We start from the raw sequence: 25,269 nt of genomic DNA, 5'->3' as shown, positions 1-25,269 counted from the left end.
CTTTTTATTTCAGACCTGCTGTGCTTCATTATTTTTATGGCTTCTTTTTATAGGCATGGGATAAAGAGAAAGAATTCCAGTGTAGGGTCTCGGAGCGGATAAGTCGTAATGTTAATCTTTCTCTTTGCCCAGATCACAAGCCTCACATTGCTTGTAGGGATGCTAAATGTAGATCAGTTAGAAACTGTCGCTGGTTAAATATCAGCAGTCCTGTGCACAGTCGTTAATGTTACAAAATTGTATTGAGTTTGGTGCAATAACCACAGATTTACATACAGGAAGTGACACTGTTGTTTCAGCTATAGGATGACCATCAACTTTTACTCATCAATTCACCCATTTTAGTGTTACTCAGCATATTTTTGTAGCTATAAATGTGAGAAGAAGCATTTAGAGGTGGATCACGTCACTGCTGGATAAGGTTTTGCAACAACTATTTGTATCAACTAGCCTACCTCTTTAGTCCTTCAGAGATGGGAAACAAATAGCTCATTAGCTGAAGTGCTTTTAAGGCCAACAAAAGAAAATGCTTCCTATAACCTGTTGCACTAGTTTCCTGCTATTTGTTGAAGGAAATTATTTCAATCTGCCCATTGTTTGATTTGGGCATCATGGCACTGAGGCTTATCATGAGTTTAGATAAGGGCTACTTGTCATATAAATAATTGTGAATTAATACCACAGTTTAAATATATACTTATGAAGAAAAACCATGTATTAGTATTGAGCATTGGTATTGACATCTCGGTTCTCCATTTAGACTTTGTTACCAGGAATTGAAAATAAAGAATCTAGAAAACTTGCAATTAACCCATCGAAAAATCCTCCCTGAATCATGATGAATATCTAACCCTGACTAATTTATATACTGTGCATGTACCAGGTATTTACGGACATGCAAACATATAACCTGTTAACCTGTCAGATGGAGCCCTCAATATCTTCACATCATTTGGCCAGTTAGCAGAAGCTATAGCCATCATCAGCACTCAGATTAGTTCATTTATCGCAAGTCATAGCATCATCATTACACTATTGAATGATGTTATTCCATATTGCACATTTCCTCCTTATACAGACTTATGCAGCTCCTATTACTCAAATGCCACCATTATCAGCAATCTCATATGTCAATGTAAACCAAAAGTTGCTAGTTTGCTTCTAAATCCATGACACTTATGTTAACATATGCTCATTAAAATGTTGTCAGCTGAATAGTAGAGTCAAGCACTTTTAGATAAATAGTGTTTTCGCTCTAATCCTCCTCCCAGCTGCCATTAAAGTCAAAGATGAAGGTGGTGCAGTGAGATGACATAATTACCACACACTGTTGAAAAGTATGTTGAAATAGTTGTGGAAATATGATGTTTCTGTTACTTTGATCCAGCTGTTCTAGCTTTTATGCAGTGGAAAAATGATTACGGTCAAATCAACACAATCAGGCGATTATGTAATAGCTGTGACAGGCCTACTTGGCGATCATACAAGGAGTTCACACTGTAAAATATTTGTGTAGTCTCCAGTCAGTTGAGATTATCCTGTCCTCAGTGTTGTTTTATGGATTCATACTGCACCTGTGGTCTTTTTTCAGCAGGCAGATGAAAATGGCAGGATAGAAGGAAGTGGGGGGTGGGGGTGTTGAGTTGATGAGAAAATCCAGGAAGCCAAGTCAGGAAGACTGCAGGCTGCAGGAGCAGCTGTGGGCCCAGCACAGGAACAAAGTGTGAGCCAGTAAAGGGAAACCCCTTTCCTTTAACAGTAAGATACAGAGCGTGACCAAGAACACAATGCACAACACTATGAGGGCTGTTGGTTTTCCCAGAAATACAAGTAACAAAAAGAGGTTTTCACTTAAATTTGTTCAGCTACAGGCTACTTTGTAGTCTTAAAGTTCATCCCACACCTCACGTTGCAATTTTTCTGTTATTGGTGACTGTAAAACAACTGCGGAGCATGCTGTTACAGTTCATCTTGAAGCATTTTAAGCTCTGACAGACCATTTATGGCCAAAATATTGTGCAAAAAGAAATGCAAGATCTTAGTAAGCAGCTATGTAAACTTAACCGGAATGTGTTATACCCCATACTGTTGTACATATAAACACATCTGATTTTTAGAGGAGGAAAAGGGTCATTTCTCTCCATACTGTCAATTAGACTTGCATCCATGGAGGACAATTTGTCATTTTCAGTAAGAGTGTGCATGCAATATATATAATACTGAATGTATGATGATATTGATGATAATATCACTTATGATAAACAGAAAACCTAACTCTACCGCTGCCACCAATTGAGTTATGGCCAAATTGTATTAATACATGGTATGTCCAAGTCAAATTTTCTCTTATTCATCTTGTTTCACTGAATCTTTTACAGTGTGTTTATTAGGCCTGTAACGGTACACAAAATTTTCGGTTCGGTACGTTTTCGGTTGTCAAAGCCACGGTTCGGTTTTTTTCGGTTCGGTACGGGAAGAAAGAAAACCCCTCAAAATGTCTTTAATACATTTGAATTTTTGAACATTTTTCCCCCAATTTTTGGACACAATAGAATATAGAAAAACAGGAATAATATAATTCTGCTGCTATAAATCAAATAGAGAATAAAATAAATTATTAATATTACTAAATGTATTTTAAACATTAGTATTACACTTTTCCCTGACAGGTACTTTTGAACAAACAACAAAAATCTAATCACAGTTCTGTCAGTTCACATTCTGCATAAAAATATCAACAAAAAAATTCTGCATGTAGTGCAACATTAACAGGAGGGTAAACTGGTATTCTGTTTTAACAAACTGAAGAGCAACACTGACAACAAACTGAACCAAATTATTTATTTTAGGACAGAGAACAAACTGTTTAGGACACTTTGTGTACTCGTGTGTGCGCGTGTGTGCGCACAATCAAGGTGCGATTTGTCTGGGGGATGGTTTGTTTGTTTGTTTGTTTGGTTTTTTTCGGTCGGAGCCGGGGTGCACGTGGGGGAGGGGGGGGCACGGTCCGGTCCGGTCCATAACTAACGTAACTAACGCTGGTGTGAAACGAAAGTGAAACTTTATTTCTATATACTTTCAACGTCCAACTCCGAGTTCTATTCCTCTGGTATACAGCGTGCATGAGAGACAGACAGACTAGTGTGTTTTAGAACTACCGTAGTTCCCAGGGGCCACACAGCGTTCATCTTATCTCCGTCTCTTTCCTCGTTGTTGTCTTTCACCGGGACCTGAAGTGATCCAAACTGGACTGTACTGATGGTGGAGGGTCTGCAGTCTCTTCCTTCCAGGTTCTCATCATATTTTTTTTTTTTTTTTTTAACCTTATATCAGCTGCTATTTCATATTTCGGGTCAATGTATGCGTCCTTAAATATGTCCGTGTGAAACTTGCGCGTATTTAAAGTTCCGCATCAAACAATGTCTTTTGTTCCTTTTTCTTTTTCTCAACACTGTGCCGTTTCGGTACAGCTGTGTACCGAACCGAACAGGTGTGTACCGAAACAGTTCGGTTCGGTACGTGTACCGTTACAGGCCTAGTGTTTATCACATTAGCTCATATTGTGAATCTGCTAGTGTAATTTATAGGTCAGCACCACTGACAGTGAGTAAAAGCAAGCAGTCGTGTACATTTAAAACACGAAAAATGACACTGAAGCAGCTCTGACTCATTTGGAAATGGGGTTAAAGACCAGATAATCAGATGTAAATGTACACATCAGCATTGTCATATACTTTGTTGGTAAGATAAATTATTTCATTGACTATGGTCCATAAGTTGCCCAAAAATACTTTTATTGTGACATCTTGCTCATTGACTGTTACACTATATGAATTCAAGAAGTTCTAAGCAAAGCCTCAGTAATCAGGTATGAAAGAGCTTATTTTTCTGATACTTTTCGAACCATCCAACTATAGCTGTACTGTGAATCACATGACCCCCTGCTGACCAACCACACTAAATACAATAATAGTTCAACCCGTCATTGTTCTGGCTCATTTCTAATGGGCTCGGTGTTGAATCACTCTTCTCTTAAACAGGAGGATTCACACTGATGAGTGCCGCTCCCAGTAACTCTGTATGAGCTGCGAAGCCCCTGAAACCTGAGTCACATAACTTTGATATATTCTCTCTGGCTGCAAGACCTGTTTTGCCACCGCTGACCTGAGCAGCCTCTTTGATTTGTGACTTTCATCGCCTTGGACGCTGCATGTGTCACTACTTCCTGAACCAAATTAATAATCCCTGCTTGACACCACTGAGGACTGCATGATAAAATAAAGGCATTGACCTTTAGTGCAGCCTCTGCACTGCCGCTATGAGTCAATATTAGTCAACAGCTATATGATATCCCAGAACGCCACATTGGCTAAAGGAGTGCCAGGTATTATGATCAAACTCTACTTGACCAAAGCTGTTTCATTTCCAGATAAAAATACATTGCACAATATTGGACATTTTCTCTCATTCAATTGTCATAAAATGACTCCATGCCACAAATTATAACTCAACCATGTCACATAATTTACAAAGTGTGGTGATGTTTCATTCTCAAACCATGTCATGAAACAGAAGGGTAGGTCTATACTTGTTGGAATCCTCCTCCTGTTCAGAATTACTCTGTTCTGTGTCACGTTTACTCTCCTCTATGTTTGTTTGTGTTGCTTTCATGCAAATTTCCTGTGTCCATCCAGGCAGTATAACATTACAAATATTTAAGGGTTTTCTGTTATAATACAATATATATTACCAGTTAAAAGTTACCAGTTGCCAACAAGATGTGCAATAAACTGTCACCTGATTAAAAAACTGAAGAATAACAATAACATTTTCTAATATGATAGGTAGGGGTGGGCAATATGGTAAAAATATCATATCACAATTTAAAAAAAAAAAAAAAAATTATGATATTGATTTTATCACAATTCTTTACATTGATCTTTGAGATTAATTTGCATATCTTTTGCCAGGTAAAAAGTCACAGCTTCTGTCTCTTCCCACTGTTTGCTACTCTTCTCATAAAGAGTGCCTTTCCTAAATGCTTGCATTACAGTTGTTTGCTTTTGTTTAACGCCAAGTGTTGCCACTGGCTGCGGTGTGGCTGGTCTTCTAGCAGTTTGGCTTTCAGCGTACTATTTGGGCACGCATCGATTCAGGTTGGACAGGGGACTAATAACGGCCTTAACATACACGTGGAAAGCTTATAATGCATACAGATAATTAAAAATTGGTGTGTATATTTACGCGAGTCATGATATCCTGTTTCCATGTGATTGAACAAGTTCGTAGTGTGGCCATCCAACATGCAAACCGTATCTGTGCAAATTTTGCAAATTACTGTTTGCGCTTTGTCGTTTGGGGAAAGCCAAACCAAATCCATACGATGGTAGGAAGCAACTCATCCGTTTTGCTGTCAGCCGTGACTCCCGCTACGCAGTGTTAAATCCACGTGACGTGGACGTGAACCGACGTAATGCGTCTGTGCATCAGCATATAACTAGATCCAGAGCCATTGAATACTCTATGGCTCTGACTATATCATAATATAGATGATTCCACGATCTCTCTGCTTTGTCAGATCATCTATACGATCTAATCCTTCACAGTCTATTATTGTCATATTGCACACCTCTAATGACAGGCCATTTTTCAGGGGTTAATTAATGGGTCAACTTACAACTTTTCTGCAACAATAAAAGTAATTTAAGTCTTGAAATTTGATGAAAATAGGCCCTATAGGTGTGTTGAGCACATACAAACAATACCTGTATCTAACAGTCTTGGAATGTGTTTTTGAATGGTTTTGTACTGCATATTACTGTCTTTATAATTGTTTTATGTTCCTTTTCACCTGCTGTTCTTCATTGGTCCTACAATGAGACTCAAATTGAGTGATGCCATGGAGTGCAGGATTCTTAGTATTTTGACTAATAAATAAACAGATTTCATTACAAAGCAGAAGTTGCTCAGAGTGGGAATATGTGTGAGTAACTCTGAGCAACATGTAGTTTATTTGTAGCTCAGTGCTAAGGGCAGCAGCGGTCGCCTTCCCCAGAATCTGGCCATCCTAGATATCTTTGGTCACCATGACTCACACAGCACTGTGCTAAAGCTGCCCGACATGTGAAAGGCAGGCTGTGTGTGAGCTGCCTTGAGGCTTTCACAGTGGCCTTTCTTCTTCTGGCAGAGCGATGGGCTGCTGTCAACAAAGCCAAGTCTGTTTTAAAGGAGCAGCCACTTTATCAAGCTACTTCACAGTGCAACGTCTCTTCATACAGCTCTTGGCCGGTCAGAGTGTCACTGTTTCCACTCCTCTCACAGATGCTAAATGAGTTGACCGGCACACTGTGAGGTTTGTGATGGCTTTTAGGGAGATGACACTGGCTGGGTGAAAGGTTTTTAACAGAAGGTGGAAGTGACAGCCGTCCCTCCTTATAGTGGTTTGCTAGAATCTATTCCAGGAACAGGATATGTGTGTTGTGGTGTGGGTTGTGGTTCTGATAATGGAATGATTCTCAAAGTGACAACATCCCGTTTTCTATTCTAGACATCTGACGCTCAACTGTTTCTGGTATCTCATTACAGTACCCATGAAAAGAGAATGCAATAGTTAGAATCTGCAAGAAGTATTTTTAAGAAATAATACTTTAAAACTTTTAGGAGGATTAATCAGCTAAGTAGAAACCAAGTCAACAATAATTTCATAGTCACTGAATCAGATGAAACATGGATTAAACTATGAGCTGATCAAGGATAAAATTAAAGAGCAGGTTTTTTTGTTAACTCAATAATTGCTTTGTTTGTGCCAGTATGAAAAAACCAAGCATCATTAAGTTTTAACTTCTGAGCTTTGTACTTTCACAGCTAAGTATCATAGTGAATTCCAAACTTTTGGGTTATGAGGCAATTTAACATATTCGATCAGATACTTGAAGTCTGCAAGTTCTGATTTAATTCCAGAAAATCCAAACATGTCACTGTTTTGGGTGCCAGATAGAAATATGGGTAGAAATTAGTTTGTAGTTCCAAAATAAGACAAATAAGACATTCATGTTTCCTGTGTTTTGTCTTGTATGATTATGATTCCGATATCTGACTCTTATCTTAACATTTTAGAAGATGCTTGGTTTGTTTTCCTTTGACTAAACCATTACATTTTGGGAACTTTTTGCAGGACCATCGTGCAGCATTTACACAGACCCTCTTATCCACTAATAACCACCAATTCCAACTTAGAACATCTCATATGAACACCTCAATCAGAAAAGACTGGGCCCAACAGGAAGAAATTTTCAGTCCAGTTGAGAAGAATGGTTTAAACCTCTTGAAATTTATTCACTGGAAAAGTAGAAAAGCACCTATTAATCATGCAACTATATAATTTGATCATTTTTCTCTGGTTGGAATAAATGTATCCTTTCAGCACTTTTGCGCCACATGGGGGTAACATTAGACAGTATGAGGTAGAAAAACAACAGTGGTGTTTGGCTGCAGCTGCTTTTTTGTCTGTGATGCTTAAAGAAAAGATGTAAAATGGAGCAATGTTGGAATCCAACAAATCATCAACCGTATAAATGCGAAAAGTCAAGTGCAGGAACAAATTCTGACTTAGCCAGGTTTTGGATTTTACAGTTCTAATCCCTACTTTCTGACCAGTTCTTTTGGATTGTCATATTGATCTATGTAAAGAATTGTCTTGGAGTCCATTTTCAGAATGGTTTCCAATGGGTTGGCTACATTTCATCTATGTAACCTCATCTTCAGAGAATGACACTGTATTTGAAACCTGCAGGTTTGCTGACTGTGGGAGTGTTGTGAGTTTGCTTGTATAATTGTGGCTTAGATTCATTAAGACAACTTTCAGATTTATGAGTTGAAGTCAGGTTCAGACATGAAGCTGAACAAAAAGTAAAAGCAGACAGACGACAGTGCAGACCAGCGTGAGGAAGCCAGAAGTTGTAAAATGCAATCTTCATCGAAGAGTTGCTGTCTCATGTTCTCCCTAAAGCATCATGGATGAGTGTTGAGCTGCCTTCAACCCCCTTCCTCAACTTCCTCCTCTTCCTCCACTGTCTGAAGTTCAGAGCTAAGCGGCGATCCAGACAGTTCACTGTAAAAATAGATCTGGGCCTCAGCTTTATAACTGTTGTTGTCATGCAGTTCGTGATGCCTGGATGGACCTTTTTGCTATTTTGAGCCTCTGTAGAATTTTTGGACCACATAACAAAAAAGACAGCAGCAATCATTCACATTACAGAAACACAAATAATGATGTTTTTTTTTGCATTTTCTTGACATCACAAATAAGACTTTTCTTTTTGGAATTTACCCAATAAATGCATTAGCTCCTCCTTGATTATTGACCAAGATGCATCACTGAATTGACGATGGTTATTGTCTGGTCAAATCATCATTTTTTTCCACCATTTCTAATTATTTTTCACTGAAGCCAGAGTACGTAAAATCTCTTGATAAAACTTACCCACATGGCTTTGTGGAAAAGTTATTAATGGACAGTAAACCATGTCTATCCAAAAACGCCTGAAATGTTGGCGCTTTGTTGTTGTGGAGGATTTGAGGGTTTTCTTTTTGGGTGAAATCTGGCATCATTGCTTTCCAACACCTTCTCAAGCACAGAGTAGCACAGGGTGAAAACACCTTAAAGGAGTCATATTTTGCTAAACCCACTTTAATTAGTCTTTGGTACATTTATTTGTGTATTTGGAGACCCTAACAGTTTATAAAGTTTGAATATGAACCCTCCAGGTGCTGCAAAGCTGTCTTTATATTTATTCTGGCAAATATCGATTGGATTTCTACAACCTGTTTCAATTCTTGCTCAACTTGTTACATTTTATAACTAGTTACATCACAACATTTGCCCATATAAGGTCAAGACTTCCAACGAACATTTCTCCGAGTACACCATAATTGTTTGTCAGCAGCAGTGGTTGTAGCCCATCCTGAAAATATGTCCAAACTTCAAGCTGATTACCCAAAATGCTCAGTTGTTGATTGTATTAACGAACACAAGTGGTTGAACCGGACAGTCAACAACCTGGAAGGGGGTGGGGTCATGTGCATTTAAAGGGCCAGCGCTCAAAACGACCTTTCTCCTGTCATTACTCAAAAATAGGGTTGAAGATGGGCCTGTAGAGTTTAATTAATGAAGAATTCAGATCCAAGCATAGCATTTACAGTTTATGTAGACCACGGGGAAATGTTTTAAAATGCATGATTCCATTTAAAAAAGCAAAATATCACTCCTTTAAACTTAAAAATAAGAAGTTGTTGCATGCCTCACATTTGTTAGAAACTCCTTGTCAGGAGCAGGGTTCTGCTGCTGCTGGTGTGTCCATAAAATCTTTGTGTTTGCTCTTTCCCCCATCTGGTTTTTATTGCTGTCAGTGTCTAATGTCTCTTGTCTGTAGTTCTGCTGCTCTTTAACTGGACAAAACAGGACGGCTTCAGTTGTTTTTGGCTACTGTTCGGACACTTGGTACCAAGGGCTCAAAGTTTGCACATTTTGTGGCAAAATATTACACACGAGTCATAGTAAATTTGTAATTTCAGACAAAACATATATGTGAGAAATGATGTTTTGACCCCAGCTGCAAATCTACCCACTGTGTTAAAAGAAAGAAAGAAAAAAATGGAGTGGAGTCTTATGTGATTCACTCAAAGAAAACTCATTTCCAGCATTATGAACAAAAGCATCAATAACAGTAAAGTCTTATCGACGTGGGTTGTTGCCTGTTCAGCATCTAAATAACATACTTGCCTTATCAGCTCATGTTCCACATAGTCTACTGATGACACAGCCAGCTGTTTTACATGTACATCCCCCATCAGCTGCATTGTTGAAATATCAGTCATGCATGTAACAGTCATACATGTAGCTTCCTGAAAGAGTGATTAAAAACAAAACTCCCTGTCCATGAAAATTGTGAGAACAGATTCTGTTGTCATTTATTCAACGAGCAGCTGATAGTTAAATTTTGCACTTGGGTTGGATGAACTCTCTGACATGGACTGAAAACTTTCACAACCAGGCACAAAAGCTCTGGAACATAGCTATGCAGTGACAAGTATACAAGTTATACAGAGGAGTGATAAATTGCAGGAAAATTGTTGGTTTGATGGTAATGATGGACCAGTGTTGATCACATCAGTACAGAATCTCCTTGAGCGTTCAGTTTTGTGAAATCTTAAAATAGGCAACTCTGTCCATTAGTCAGTGGTCTAATGTGCCAGCACTGCAGATTCTTCACATTATGCGCTCAAATCAATCAAATTGAAAACCATGTGATAACTCTCCTCAGATCAAGTGTAATGATAGCTGTATCAAAGTGGGTAAATGTAGGACTAACCTATAAGTCACTGCATTAAAAATAAAAATTGATGATAAAAAGATATTTTTGATTGAACAACAACCTGTGCTCTTGGGTCATGTTCATCTTAACACTGAATGTGACTGAAAAAACCAGAGAGGCATAAACACATGCAGTTAATGCCTATTTTGCTATCTGTGAAGTAATTAATTAAAATGTGATAGACTGATTAATGATCATACTAATATAATGCTGCTATGCTCTGAGCAGGGCAGCCTTTTTGCTCAACTTCAGTTTTAGTTTCAGGACAACCTTCGGGCCTGAGTTATAACCCCCAGGTTCTCTGAGTCCCTGTGGTCCAGTGTGAAGAGAGAGAGAAGGGGGAGATTGATGTCGGCTCAGCATCATTACCGCTTCCACGTCAACCATCTGGAATGACTCTGCTGCTTTCTGGAGTCAGACTCGCTGACGAGCTCTCTCATCAAGGCTACATCACAAATAACCAGAATAAAAATACAGCCTGCTTCTGAATCACTCCTTCGTCTAATGATTAAGGCTATAAAACATGAGAAAGCAGAACTGAAGGCCAAAATGATGTCTTCTAACGGGCTTGAACCCTAAAGTAATTTCCTTTAGAGTGATGTGAAAAAGAAGTTAAGACTTTATAACATTGACAGAACATATTCAGTCTGTGTGGCAGCAGCTACCAACTACTTTTTTTATATTATTTAGCCATTCTATCTAATTGAGCTGTTTTTCCAGAAAAGTAGAAATACAAATTCCCATTTGATGTGGCAGTGTTTTAAAATGGCCTGTTTCTTCCCAAAATGTGAAACTCCATTCAACAAGTAAATATAGTTTTAAAACAAAGGAAATCAGCAAATGGTGCAATTACAGAAGCCAGAACCAGTAAATGTTTGGTCTTTTTTCGTGATAAATGACTCCATTGTCTGTTATTTTAGTCAGGTATTTAGTTCAATAAATATTGTTTGAGTTAAACCTAATTATCATGACTTTAGACCGTCATTAATTGAGTAGATGTCATTGTATCGTGACTGTAAGGTGTAAAAAATCTTTATATTGGATGTATTTTTCTTGGTGTATTTGTTAATTAATCAAAACGGCTTCCTTCAAATTAATCCACAAACTGTTTGAACAATAGCTCACACATGAGATTGCAGATAGTTGGATAAACCTGAGGGAAAAATGCTGCAAATATAAATATAGTTGAATCTTCTTAGATGTTAAAATGTGCTTTGATCCAGTTCATTTGACTCAGTCTGTGTACAGTCGTGTCCCGGTATGAACGCATGTGATATGTCACTCGTGGCGGCTCGATGTTGGTGAGTTGTGTCTCCCAGCAGAGCTGAGGTCATGGTGGGGGAGGTGAGTCATTCTGGTATTTGAAGGGAGAGGAGGCGGTCAGCTGCTTTACACATTATAACTGTGCTGCCGAGGCCTGGCGTCCCCCCCAGCAGCTGCCTTGTTGAAATAATGCCCCGCCATTCGTGTAACAGAACATCATTGTGAAAAAGTGTGTGATTAAAGGCGAACGCTCCCTGTGGAGGAAAGTTGTGGTAACGGGGTCTGTGCTCATGCATTTGACATGCAGCTGATGGTTAAACTTTGCACCCACGGTCTTGGAAATAGATTAAAAACTTTCAGGACAAGGTGCCAGCATCTGGGTTTATATCGGTCTTAGGTGCTGCTGTAATCAGGGTCTGTTTGATTATTCTTTGATCAAGCATGTCTTGGAGTAATCATTCACATTTTTTTCTGCTTTAAAGACAGTAACTATAAAAAAATAATAATAGTGAAAGCAGATGTGGTACGATTAAGCATGGCTATTGATGACAGCATTATGTGGTAGAGAACTGTAAACAGTTTATGTTTTTTTCCACTTACAGTAGGTGATGTGGATACTGCAGCTAAAGTTACAGTGTCTGGAAAAACCTGGCATCTTTTCTGAAACGTAAATGAAAAGGAAAGTCCTAAATGAAAAATAAACCATAAATAGTTTCCTATAGGTGTTGAGTTGGTGTGAAATCTGATGTGTAATTAGATGACACTTTCTGAGCCTCACACCTTAATATTTAACTGCTTTGAAAATAGCATGAATGTGTTGACTGACAAATCCTCATGACAGATGAAAGAGTCATTTAGGGTAAGGCCTCCTCTGGAGTCTGCTGAGGGGGGACACCAGAGGGTGGTCTACATTTTCTAAATATGAAGGTTAACTGACTTTTTATTAATGAGGAACAGGGTGTGTGTTCACATAGGCAGGCTGTCTAACACACTCCACTCAACCCGAAAGGTCACGTAGGTTAGCTCTGATTTCTGTTTTGTCTGTGATGATCAGCTTTTGGTCCATTTGACTTTATGTTGTACAATGAGGAGATGCAGTGGTTTATTAAATATGCACCTGAAATAAAATTGTTCTGCAGTTATGTAGATCATAGATGAATTTACATTTTCTGTTTTTAGTATCTTGAATATGAGTTACTTTTCATGCTCCCTTATATCAGTTTTCACTGTCAGTCATTTAAATATTACTGAACATTTCTATCTCAGCACATACACAAAGTATGTTAAATGACTAATTTCAACATTTTTACATCAAAGTGATTATGCAGTGCAACCAGCTGTAGTCTAATTTGACCCACTATGGTCTCATAGTAAACTAGATGATTTACATGAGCAGAGCATCAATGTATCAAAACTCCCCCAGTGTAGGCGTGTCTACAGCTTTGTACTGCACTGCACTCATGGCATCACAGCTCATCCCAACATAAAGTGGACATAACATGAAAATCTGAAAAGGTTACAAGATTACAACACAGAACATTTGAACTTAACTTCATCGCTTGCGCATAGCAGTTATGTTGACATCCTTCATGTGTTGATCCATAAACAGACTCCATGCAAACTCAGGACCCAGTGCCCTCACTGCACAGTCTGAAGTCTGCAGCTGAACATAATCTGGACTCCTTTAAACCCAACATTATGGTTTAACAGTGGCAGCAAAACACATTACACAAATCCATGCAGGTTCAAGTGGACTAATGCTTTAACTGACTTTGAAGAACAGATTCAGCTAGCAACAGTAATGCTAATGACGTTTCCTCAGTCAAATACAGTGTTTCCACTACGTGGTACCAGCTCGACTCTACTTGACTAAGCTTTTTCGCATTTCCATTATGCAAATGAACATGGAATCTGGTACCCGGTACTATTTTTTTTGGGGTACTTGCTCAGCCGAGGTTCCAAAATGGGTGAAGAGATACTAAAATGTGACGTATAAACACTGCAGACCACTGATTGGTCAGAGAGTGTCATCAATATGCGACCCACCATTTTTTAAAAAACAGATTCGGAAGTTTACAGTAAATATACTGATAGGCTAATTTATGATGACAGCCCGCAAAATGATGCCATGGTCAGTCGAGATGGTTCAGACATTTCTGTCCTTGGTGGCTGATGAAAAGATTCAGCGTGAGCTTGACGGGGCAACACGCAACGAGCAAGTTACCGAAGTTACTCAAAGTGCTGCTATGACGACCAGGTACTCTAAAGTCGGTAGTGTCCTGTAATCGTAATGGTCAAACTGGTTCCACGTAGTAGAAACACAGCAAAAGTTAAAGTTTCTGGGTAGCACTGCATGTGTGTCTGATACTGACTGAAATAACTGACTGTGGTATTACTGCAAGTAGCTCTACTGAAACTATCTACAAAGTCTGTGCTCTCAGGTGCGGTTGTAACACTGCAAAACAGAACAAACCATTTTATTTATCACTTGCCGTCTCATAGAAGAAACCTGGGAGTATTTACCGATCACTCATCAATATGTGTTGTTTTGCAGGTGGGGAAGGAAACTGTACAAACCACAGAGGACCAGATCATGAAAAGGGACATGCCACCAGCTTTTATCAAGTAAGCCCTCACAGATTCCTCACAGTCTAAATTCATGCAGTCACAAAGCTCTTTACTGTTTCATGTACTTTTTTTATTTCCTGCTCTATGTGGAAACCTCTGGCCTTTTGTGGCTCTCTTTTTCTCTTTATCTGTGTCAGTAATGACTGTTTGGGCCCAAGCAAAGGTCAGACATGGCATGTTAAGTGCCTCAGAGTCTTGTCCTGGTGTAACATAAATACTTCTTTGCCCAGTGAGGAGAAAGGCCTCCAAGCTATACATGCAGTGGTGGAATGCAACCGAGTACTTCTACTGCAGGGCTGTACTTACATGCAAATTTGAGGTGTCTGTACTTGAATTGAGTATTAAAATTTTATTCAGCATTATACAGTGCTATGCCAAAGTCCTCGTCCAACATTAGGTTTGTTGGTTTAGTTAAGTTCTAATGACCACGCATATATATTTCTCAGTCTCTGTATTAAGATCCAAACTGGATATATGTGAAATATGTACAACAGTAAATATAGAAAAGGTTCAGGGAAAAACCAACTTCTATAAACCAAAGTGATTGTATTTATTATGACCTCCCTTTGCACTTAACATGTCGTTAACCCTTTTGTTCTGATAATACAATATTTATGGCATTAATTTTCTGATGTTTTATACCAAGTTTCATTCAACATTCAGATGTTTCTAACTGTTTGTGCTGCTTCTTGTCATGGAGTCAGAGGTCAAACTAAATAGTGACTTTAACCTTTACAACCCATTTACTATTTCCCGTGCTTTATTGTTGTAAGTGAATAAAAGAGAGTGATTAATAAATATGTATGTTAATTTTGCAAAACAACAAAACTAATGGTGGACTAAGACACTACTGTACTTTTACTCCACTACATCTCCAAAGCAAATATTGTACTTCTCAACTAAATTTGTCCAACAGGTTTAATTAGTTTTTATATTATAGTTTAGTCTTCATTCCATTCCTGTTCAGTGTAAACCACATATCTCCATATATTTTAATTTTATATGCTTGTAATAAACTAAAGTATAAAGTACTGCTTTTTGTAGGTTTATGTTCATATTCTCATCCCTAGAAATGCATAGTCACAAAGAGGCCAGTAAATTTTTCTGAGCTCATGAAAAGTCAAATGTGCCCTAGAGCATGCATACATACATCTACAGAAACATTCTCGTAGATCTGTATGATAGACACTCAAAAAAAAAAAAGTCCATTCATGCCAATACAATTCAAATTCATCAGACACTAAACTGGAAATAATCCATCAAATATTACGGGCCATGCATACATACACCTCTTTAACAAAACATGATAAAACACTCATATAAACTATAAATTCCCATCCATCCAATAAATATGATGTTCCAAGGAAAATCCATTTGCTCTTTTAAAAATTGATTACTGTGCAAATGTCATAGCCTTCCTTTAGCTTTGATGTTTTTGCAGGATTCTAATGACTGAACATGCTTTTCTTATTCTCAGTCTCGTCATTTAAGATACAACAAGAAAATGCAAGAAATATGTGTACAGTATTAAAATGCAAAAAATGTGACCTATTTGGTCAGTATTTTGGTGTGACCTCTTTTTGGATTTAACACATCTTTAACTCCGTGTTTGACAGTAAGGGGGTTTTCTTCAACAATCTAGTAATGTATTATCTCCAAGCGTCATGCAGAATGTCCCAGAGTTTTTCTAAACATATTCTATAATCATATTTTTCTGAAATTTCTTTCTGTTTTAATGCTATTTAGATATTTTTTATATTCAGATTGTGCATGTAGTGATATCGACACTGAGAAATACATATGTGCCATTAGAACTTTGCTGAAACAGACCTGATTGGAGACAAAGACTTTTGCACAGAACTGTATAAGACTATAAATTGTGATAATATGATCTGATTCCAGATCACTTAACATGTCTTCGATTTTAAACCAGTCAAGATGGAAATGCATGCATTATTAACTTATAAGTATCCAAGTATTTACTTACTATAGATGGCCCTACTCACTATAGATGGCCCTCACAGGATAAGCAACAGTACAAATACATGATGCTCTCACAGAATATGATGCACTGCTGTCAGGTTTAACTACAAGAGATCAAAAGCTGAACCTGCTGCATTCACTGACACTGAGATTTACTCTTTAAGTGCCGAAATTTGATCTCTAATGGCAATGCATTTTTCAGTACTTGATAGTATTGAAGCAATTTGGTCTGCACTCTGAAACCGTTAAAGTTCGGTAGCCCGACCTTAGAGTGACCTGAGTGAAATTCACCTCAAACCAGCACAAAAAGTTTCTTCCTCTCCTATCAGCCTTTTTCTAAAATGATACTTCCACATCCATGTAAAATCTTTTGCTTGAAACATGGTGAGTCACAATCTTCATTTTTAATTTGCTGTTACTACTTGGATATTTTGACATAAGGTTTTAATAGGAGGGTTTGATTACTTGTAGTGGAATATTTTCAAGGTGTCATGGTTTTAGTACTTTCACAAAGGAAAAAAGATGTGAATTCCACCACTGTATAGTCATCATATAAGTCTGTAAGATCCAACAGCTGCTTCTTTAAACATCAGCACAATGAAAACTGAACTTATTGATACAGAAAAGCGAATTGGTACATGCTTAATCAACTTAATCATTAACTTCCCCTCAGCTGCTGTCCGTCTGTATCACAGTCTCTCACCTTTCCTTATTATATGACAGACTACAGTCAGGGCAGAGACTACACCCTCCTCCTCTTCTACTCACACAAGGTCAGGGATGAAACGCATTGGCAGGCCCAGGTCATCGGGCTCAACACATTTGGCGCCTCAAAGTCACATCGTCACCCTGTCGTCATCCATCAGCACATGTACTGGAATGCGTCCCCCCTCACTAAATATAGTGTGTGATGGCCGGGGTCCAGTTAATGCATGGCTGTTAGTCGCTGGTGCACGCTGAAGGACACGGCTGGCTGCCTCTGCACACACACACATGCACACACATGCACACACATGCACACACATGCACACACATGCACACACACACACACACACACACACAAAGCGGTGTCAATGTCATGCACATACATTAGCCTTTATCCTCCAGGAGGCTTGCAGAAGAGCAGAACTGCAGCCTCCTCGTGTTTGCCCCCTAAAAAATGTGGAAAAAGGCGATAATGTTCCCATGTTACCACGGCAACATTTGTCCTGCAGGCTGTAGTAGGAAGTCAGTGTTCTGTGGGAACTGGAACATGTGTCAGTTCTTGGCTTGTTGCCTGTTTCTATGTGCAATATGGCTGTTTTAATGCTACGTAGGCATCATGCACTCTACGCTGTGTCACAGGACTGAACCTGCAGTTCACTGGGTGTATTTAACCCAAAGGGGATTATCAGGTAATCAATCATTAACATTTCATTGAAAAGTAGGGGTTAAACCAGGCTGCACTGAATAGATCCTCATGTTATGTGTGAAGTATTTCCCATGAGACTTAAGACTTAAGCGCACAGTTGCGAGGTTTAATGGTCTTTACTGCAAAAACATTTGATGTTGTTTTATAAAGAAGATTTCATTTCACATTATTTTGATCATTATTATAACCTGGGCCAACTGATATGATCAAAGTGTTTTGACAAAATTTTAATTTAGTCAATATCATTCATTGTCACAATGATGTCAAATTATTATTTCTGATACGCTGATTTGTACTAAAGAGGTAAAGCTGAACTTACCAGATGATTATTTGTGGTTTTAAACTATACACTACTATTCTTTATGGTCATGACTTTACAAACTCTTCCCAAACACCAGAACATTTCTAGAGGTAGAGCATTCACCACAATAATAAAGATAAATTGTTTGTACAACTTTAAAAAAAATGATTGAAATTAAATGAAGCAACAAAGCATTCAAACATTGAACACGATTAAGTGGCAGGTTAAAGAAAATAAACCAAAAGAACATGAAAAACCTTTTATTTTTACTCCGTTAATAGACTCCATACTTGTTTTCCCCTAGTTTATACTGATCCTGTAAAACTGCCAGTTAATTCACAGGTTCATAAAAGTTGTTGCAATTTTTCCACTTGGTTCTACTTCAAAAATCCCACTTGGGTTTTCAGACTTGACTCATGTTCATGACGTCCCCCAGTGAAATAAATTATTCTACTGTATGTATTCAGGGGGTGTATGATGAGTCTTCAGTATTTGTTCAAAGGATGGTTTCACAAATTGTCAATGTGAAACAATTTAAAGTTAAAAAACAACTAAAACTAACTGTTGTCATCATGGAAACACATGCATAGAATGAATAAAATGCATTTAAACATTACTTAAATACACAATACAGTAAAACTTTTCATATACTTCTATGTAATCCTTCAAATGATCATTTCCACTATAAAGAAAGACAATCACATCCATCACATGATGACTATACTTTAACAGGTTTCTATACTGATGTGTTTTAATACTGATACTGTTTAATTCCCAACCTTAAAAATGTCCAAGTTGCAATGCAACAAAAGTTCCCTCCATGAATCAGAAATCCTTTTTTTTTTTTTTTTTTTTTTTTTTTTTTTTTTTTTTTTTTTTTAAATAAACGTCCAACCAAAAGAAATCCTCACATTGGAAGACATTCTGTTAAAGAGTATGTACTTTAATGCATTAACTTAACTTAATGCTTTAACTTTGCTTACGCTGTATATCAACGAATCGCTCACATAAGACATCACTGAACCTCACAAATCATGCCCTGGAAAATGATTAACAATCTTTCACATAAGATAAGGATTGATGACCATGGGAAGTGTCCCAGACAAACATCTGACATCAGGTCCATTCCAAAGCCTTTGACACATATCTGACATTTCTGCAAGGTGTGCTTTTAGCCTCTCTGTTGGACTCATGAAACAGGCCACATTTAATTAACTCTGAAAACACTGAAGCTCTATTAACATCTGTAGATGCAGTTTGATGAGATACAATTGACAGTCTCCTTGGAACACTGGCAAACAACAAAAACATAATGCATGCACACCGACTCCACAGGGCAAAATTGATTCAGAACAATACTGTTTTGATCAAGCTTACATTAGACTAACATTTTGACTTGATAAAGATCGAGCTGGATTGAAACATGACACTGTTTAAATCTGTTTTATCATCTAGAGTCTGTTCACAGTTATTACCTCCTTTTCGTATTGATTTTTTTTCTTTTCATCTCATGTTCATTTCATTATTGTTCTAGAAGGTCTGGATTCAGAACTCATCTCCACATTATGAGGAAGACAAGGAATTCCCAAGTAGCCTTATTGAGAGCACCTTTAAAAGCAGAAAAATACAAGTTTCTCCTTTAAAATATATAAAACTTCAATTTTGGTGGAATATGTGGTGATATAGTAGTAAAAGGAGCCATAAGATCAGGAGAAACCAACGTTTTTTTTGTTTGCTGTAGTTGCTTTTTTTTCCATTTCAAAATGCAGACGGTTTGACAGATACAGAACAAATGTGAGGAATAGTAAGGGATGGATACGGAACCCCAGTACTAAATAGGCCCAAAAAATTAAAGACCGGGGATCAATAAGCTGGGATATAATTGATTTTTTTCCAGTACAGGAGACAGCAAAATAGAAGAATAGGTGTCCTAATTTTTTGTCATGAACTTTTTTTCTGACCAAGACTGTCATCTGTGATGGATTTTTGCAATTTTTGACTCAGATGAGAGACCAAGGGTCTGGTCTCTGAGGGCTGGGGTCAGCTCTCTGTCACTCAGAGCAGCTCAAACACACAAACATCCTAGAGAAAACTAGAGAACAGAAAAGTGGACTGTTCACTCAGGGACACAGCATTTTACATTTTCAGGAGGAAACATGAATAATCTGTCAAAAAATAGCATCATGTATTCAGTTTTATGCTTAAAAGTCATTAAATCATTTTTTCCATTTTTTTTGGCAGTAAATAATTCATGTTTGTTTCAACTATTATCATAACAAATTCAGTATCTATAATAGTAATTAGTTCAGATCAATGCTATTACACTTTCTTACTAAAGAATATTAATCTTAATTTATGTATATAGGGCTATGCTGCAAATAACAAAATAAAGCAAACAATTCTTTTCACAATTTGAGCTGTAACTCTAACCCTAACTGAAAAAAGGACTGATAAGAATACTGTTAAAATACTGTATCGATTACAGTAGAAGTATCACTTATAATCTTGATGATACCCATCCCTACAGTAGTAGGTACTGTCCACAGTGCACCACATCAGGGAATACCGTTGTTAAAATGGTCGTCACTGTGGTTTAAACTTTAAAGCCTGTGTGGAAGATGATCTAAAATATTAAAGGTGAAATTTCTCCTTGTGCAGCAGTGTGAAGCGCTCGCAAAAATAGGAAGTAAAACATGTATGTTATGGCTCGCTGTCTCTCAAAGCTTCCATCTGTTTTTGCTGCAAGCACTTTGCTGTTTCCATCTGTTATGTTCGTCTGGCTTCTGGTCATCGTGTTGATGTTGAAAGTATTTTTTGTTTGGATGGTTCTTTAAATCACTCCTGCTGCCCTTTCCACAGAGTGGAGAATGCGTGCACTAAGTTGGTGCAGGCCGCCTCCATGCTGAAAGCTGATCCATACTCTGTTCCTGCTCGGGATTATCTTATCGATGGCTCCAGAGGAATCCTGTCAGGAACCTCCGACCTGCTTCTGACCTTCGATGAGGCTGAGGTAAGCATTTGTTCAGAAATTCATTCATTAGATCATGTGGATTCTAAGAATTCAGACAGTAAAGCCCCTGTAGAACATGAGATATGTAACTGGCTCATCAATGCTGTGTATTGTTCTTTATAAGGATAAGAAGAATCTTTGTTATTCTTCATGTTTTAATTCTTTTTTTAATTAATTTTAGATCTTGTTGTTTAGCTAGTTGCATAATTTTGACATTCATTTCAATATTAATGTCAGATATTGATGCAGGATTATTTGTTATTTTATAGTTAAATAATTCAGAAAATGTCCATTTATGTATTTAATTGGTAAATTCTTGTTTTACAATGTCAAGAACCAGTGTTTGAGTCCAGCCTGATGTTGGTTTAACATTAAGGATAATTATAGTGTCTGATTTAAAGAGTGGTATCAGGTTTGCAGTTGGAATGGTGCGTCTCTAGTTTTTGTGTCAGAATCTTTGAGTGTTAAATGGAGATCTCAGCATTTTATTTGTCTTTCATGGCAGTTATTACTTCATCTGAAAAAGATCAGGTCTGATGAGAATCACAAAGCAGGGCTCGACGTTCTCATTATTCAGACATGAGAAAGTATACAAAATGTCCCATGTGAGAGAGCACAGGTGTGAGTTAAGACTGTCACACGAATGAATGAATATTTGTCACTTCGTATCACTCATTACCCATTTAGCTGTTGAAGATGTAATTAATTTGCAAGAATTCATAATAGGTTGTTCTAATTTTTCTAAAGTGTTATTGGATTCTTTTGTTTGACCACACATTCTTATAATCTCCTCCATTAGTAGAAATACAGTTGTATTTGTTCCTTAGTAAACTGATTTAATGGTCTTTGTACATAGGCATGAGATCATAACAGAAATAATCAGAACAAGACACACATTTCTTTGTCTGCATGTTTTATCTTGCTCACTTGTAGGATTTACTCTAAACTGATGTCATTCAGCTCAGACTTGAAAGTGATACAGAAATGTTTCAACATCCAACCTGTAAAATTGCTGTTGACTTGTTTTATGTTAGTTAGTGCTGAAATATTCAGTCTGACATCATGTCATGTGTATTTCCAGTAAAACAACCCTGTAATTAGAAATGAGGCCTCCTGCATGCAACACAGCTGTCATGCCAAATGAGGAAAATGTGTAGATGCTGGAGACGTATAGATCCTGGATCTGATGGGTGGATGTGCAGAGCTCATAATATTGGGGTGTGAAGGTCAATAAAAAGCTGCATGTCAGCTCAGAATAAGTGGACAGTAGATGTTCCAGTGCTGTGTGCAGCAGTCAGCAGGAGTCAGCAGTACCATGTTTTTTTCCAGTGCAGCTCAGGGATGCCTTATTATCGTGGGGGTACTGACTGTTGAACCAGCAGTCCATATAAAGCTGCAGACAAAAGGCAGGAATGTGAGCAGGCAGCGTTATCAGAGTAATCAGACCCGCTGTGAATAGGCGGATTCTGAGTCCTTCTGTTTATTCTTCTGCTGATGTTTTCTCCTCATGATCACAGGTCCGCAAAATAATCAGAGTGTGCAAAGGCATCCTGGAGTACCTGACAGTGGCGGAGGTGGTGGAGTCTATGGAGGACCTGATCACGTACACAAAGAACCTGGGTCCAGGTCAGGCAGAAGACACACAGACCTGAGTCACTGATACTGTGTGATGGATTAACACTGCTGATGATGTACTCTGAAAAGTCTTTGTCACATCTCTGATATAATTTCATAGTGATATTATAATACTGCAGTGTCGCTTTGAACAAAAGAGGCTTAAAGGATCATTGCAGTTGTTTATTGTGAACAACTGAAAATGTTCTCACAAATATTAGAAAATCATGAAGCAAGGACATTTTACAGCATCACTGTGACACCATAATGTCCTGCAAAACCACTTATCTTTCCATTTTTCAACCCCATAACTCAGTAACAGAAGGACAGATTGTGATCGCATGTCATTTGGTCGGATACTGAATCGGTGACACTAATCTTGGGTGTTGACCTTCAGATGTGCTGATTGAATGGATCTTGCGTACTGCTACATTCAATTCAATGTGTGTGTGACGCATCAATGTTTTACATTTTGCTGGTTTTTAAAATTAACATTCACATTAGAAGCATTTTTTATTTTTATGGCAAGAACTTGAACACATACAGTGCTTGTTACAGGGATTTAGTCAAAATGAGGCAGAACTGTCTAATCACACACTAATGTATTACAGGACTTCTGATTATTATGCAATTAAGCTTTAAAACAGTATGACAATCATTTTCACTCTATTAACACTTAAACAAGCAGGGCAGTTATTGTCATCACATATTTATATTCTTATATCCCCATACAGCTTTTACAGACTGTGTCTTATCCTAAAATTACATTAAAAACCTCTTTATAACCATGGTTTGATTGATTGATTGATTGAAGTATGTGTTTTGAATATGAATGTCAAAAAAAGGAAGAAAATAAATAAACAGAAAAAACATTTAAACATAAGACATAAAATACTTATTTGAAAAGGAATGAGAAGAAGTACAACTTATTAACTCCCACCCCTTCTCCTTAGTCTCCTCTTCCTCCTGGGTCTGCTTCTGACCAACTCTATATGTAAAGTGTCATGACATAACTTTTGTTATGATTTGGTGCTAGATAAATAAAATTTGATTTGATTTGATCTATCTCTCCGTAATATGAAGCACTTTGTAACATGTTGTTTTAAAAAGTGCTATATAAATAAAGCTTTACTTAGTTACTTAAATAATTAATAAAAATAATAAGCTTCCTAGTCTAAACTTTTCATCAAAAAACAAGAGTTTTGGCGAAATTGTCATTTTTCCATTAGGCAAATTGTTATGCACAAGTTATATTTGCGCAATTTGACGGTCAGTGGAAAAGCCACTAGTGACACATTTGGAGAGATGCCAATGAAGTAAAGTACAATGTTTTGCTCTTTAATTGAAATGTTTCTTTTGTTTGTTTTGTGTTAGGAATGACCAAGATGGCAAAGATGATCGACGAGCGGCAGCAGGAGTTGACTCACCAGGAACACCGCGTGATGCTCGTCAACTCCATGAACACAGTCAAAGAGCTGCTGCCCATCCTCATCTCAGGTGATATGAGGGAATTTATATGGTTCCATTTTTATTTTCACTATGTTTTTTTATTGCTTTTTTCTGTGTTTATGCAAAGATACTGACCCACATGATACATTACCTGACAAGTATATCTAAAATCTGTACACCTCAGGTATTAAAATTTTTGTGACGACCAAGACATCTGGAGGTCAGGGTGTGGAGGAGGCCTTGAAGAACCGAAACTTCACTTTTGAGAAAATGAGCGCAGAGATAAACGAGATCATCAGAGTTCTCCAGCTGACATCCTGGGACGAGGACGCCTGGGCGAACAAGGTGCGTTCATTAAACTCAACTTTGATCACTGTGGTTTGCCTGCAGCATCAAACGCACACTGTGAATATACTGTACACAACAACCTCTGAGTCTTTACAGCGTTTTTTATGTTTATTATGTATCAGAAGTGGAACTGCCTGTGCTGAATGTTTAGTGTTGCTACCCACTGTGCTCTCACGCACTCCCAGAATGCCTTTGGCAGAAGGCTGCAAATTGGAGAGTGACATTATAAAGTTTGTGTGGTGTCTGTTTCTTTCTTTTAATAAGGCATGCACTCCTTGTTCCTCCAGGATGACCTTATTTCGAGCTGGACAGGTGCTTTTTTAATAAGGGGTGTAACAGTACACACACAGGAGTCTCAGCACAGTTCACAACATCGACAAGTAGAATAATGGGAAAAGCTAGAAAAATACATAGGGGCAGATCTCCAGTCATTTATTTTAAAACGGTATAGTGCAAATTCTATCAAGTTCAGTCCACATGATATTCGTCCTGTCTTAGGGAAGGAGGTACTAATGAGCAAGAAAGTAAGTAAATAATCTGTGAAGTAGATATATGTACAGTACTGTTCTAAAGTCTTAGGCCACCTTTATCTTTGTTGGTTTTGCAGGGTTGAAATGAACCTATATATTTATTTCTCATTCTCACAACAATGCAACCAAGGAAATATGTGCACAGCCTAAAAAAAACTGAAGTAAATGGGTTCTAAAGGTTAAAGTCACCATATAGTTTGACCCTTGACCCCATGGCAAGAAGAAGCACAAACAGTTTGGAAACATCTGACTCATAATGAATGAAACCTGGTATAAAACATCCGAAAATTAATTCCATGAATCTCATATTGTCTGAACAAAAGAGTTAAAGACATGTTAAAAGTAAAGTGAGGTCACAC

The 25,269-nt window shown here is 37.8% G+C and overlaps 1 protein-coding gene and 1 long non-coding RNA gene across 2 annotated transcripts in view; one reads left to right on the top strand and one right to left on the bottom strand.

Annotated features, from left to right (window-relative positions):
- The window catches only part of LOC115410096 (vinculin), a 49,993-nt gene that overhangs the window by 7,735 nt on the left and 16,989 nt on the right, over nucleotides 1–25,269 (top strand). The window contains exons 2-6 of the mRNA XM_030121541.1: nucleotides 14,191–14,261; nucleotides 20,819–20,969; nucleotides 22,487–22,595; nucleotides 23,958–24,080; nucleotides 24,217–24,377. Coding sequence (XP_029977401.1) covers nucleotides 14,191–14,261; nucleotides 20,819–20,969; nucleotides 22,487–22,595; nucleotides 23,958–24,080; nucleotides 24,217–24,377 — 615 coding nt within the window. The remainder of the gene's footprint in view (nucleotides 1–14,190; nucleotides 14,262–20,818; nucleotides 20,970–22,486; nucleotides 22,596–23,957; nucleotides 24,081–24,216; nucleotides 24,378–25,269) is intronic.
- Nucleotides 5,723–14,954, bottom strand: LOC115410098 (uncharacterized). The gene is made up of 3 exons (XR_003934053.1): nucleotides 14,791–14,954; nucleotides 13,497–13,500; nucleotides 5,723–5,733 (listed from the first exon to the last, which is right to left on the bottom strand). It is a non-coding gene; the product is annotated as an uncharacterized LOC115410098 (long non-coding RNA).

Source organism: Sphaeramia orbicularis, chromosome 19 (genome assembly GCF_902148855.1).
Source record: "Sphaeramia orbicularis chromosome 19, fSphaOr1.1, whole genome shotgun sequence".
Taxonomy (NCBI): Eukaryota; Metazoa; Chordata; class Actinopteri; order Kurtiformes; family Apogonidae; genus Sphaeramia; species Sphaeramia orbicularis.
This window is presented reverse-complemented; position numbering and strand designations above follow the sequence as displayed.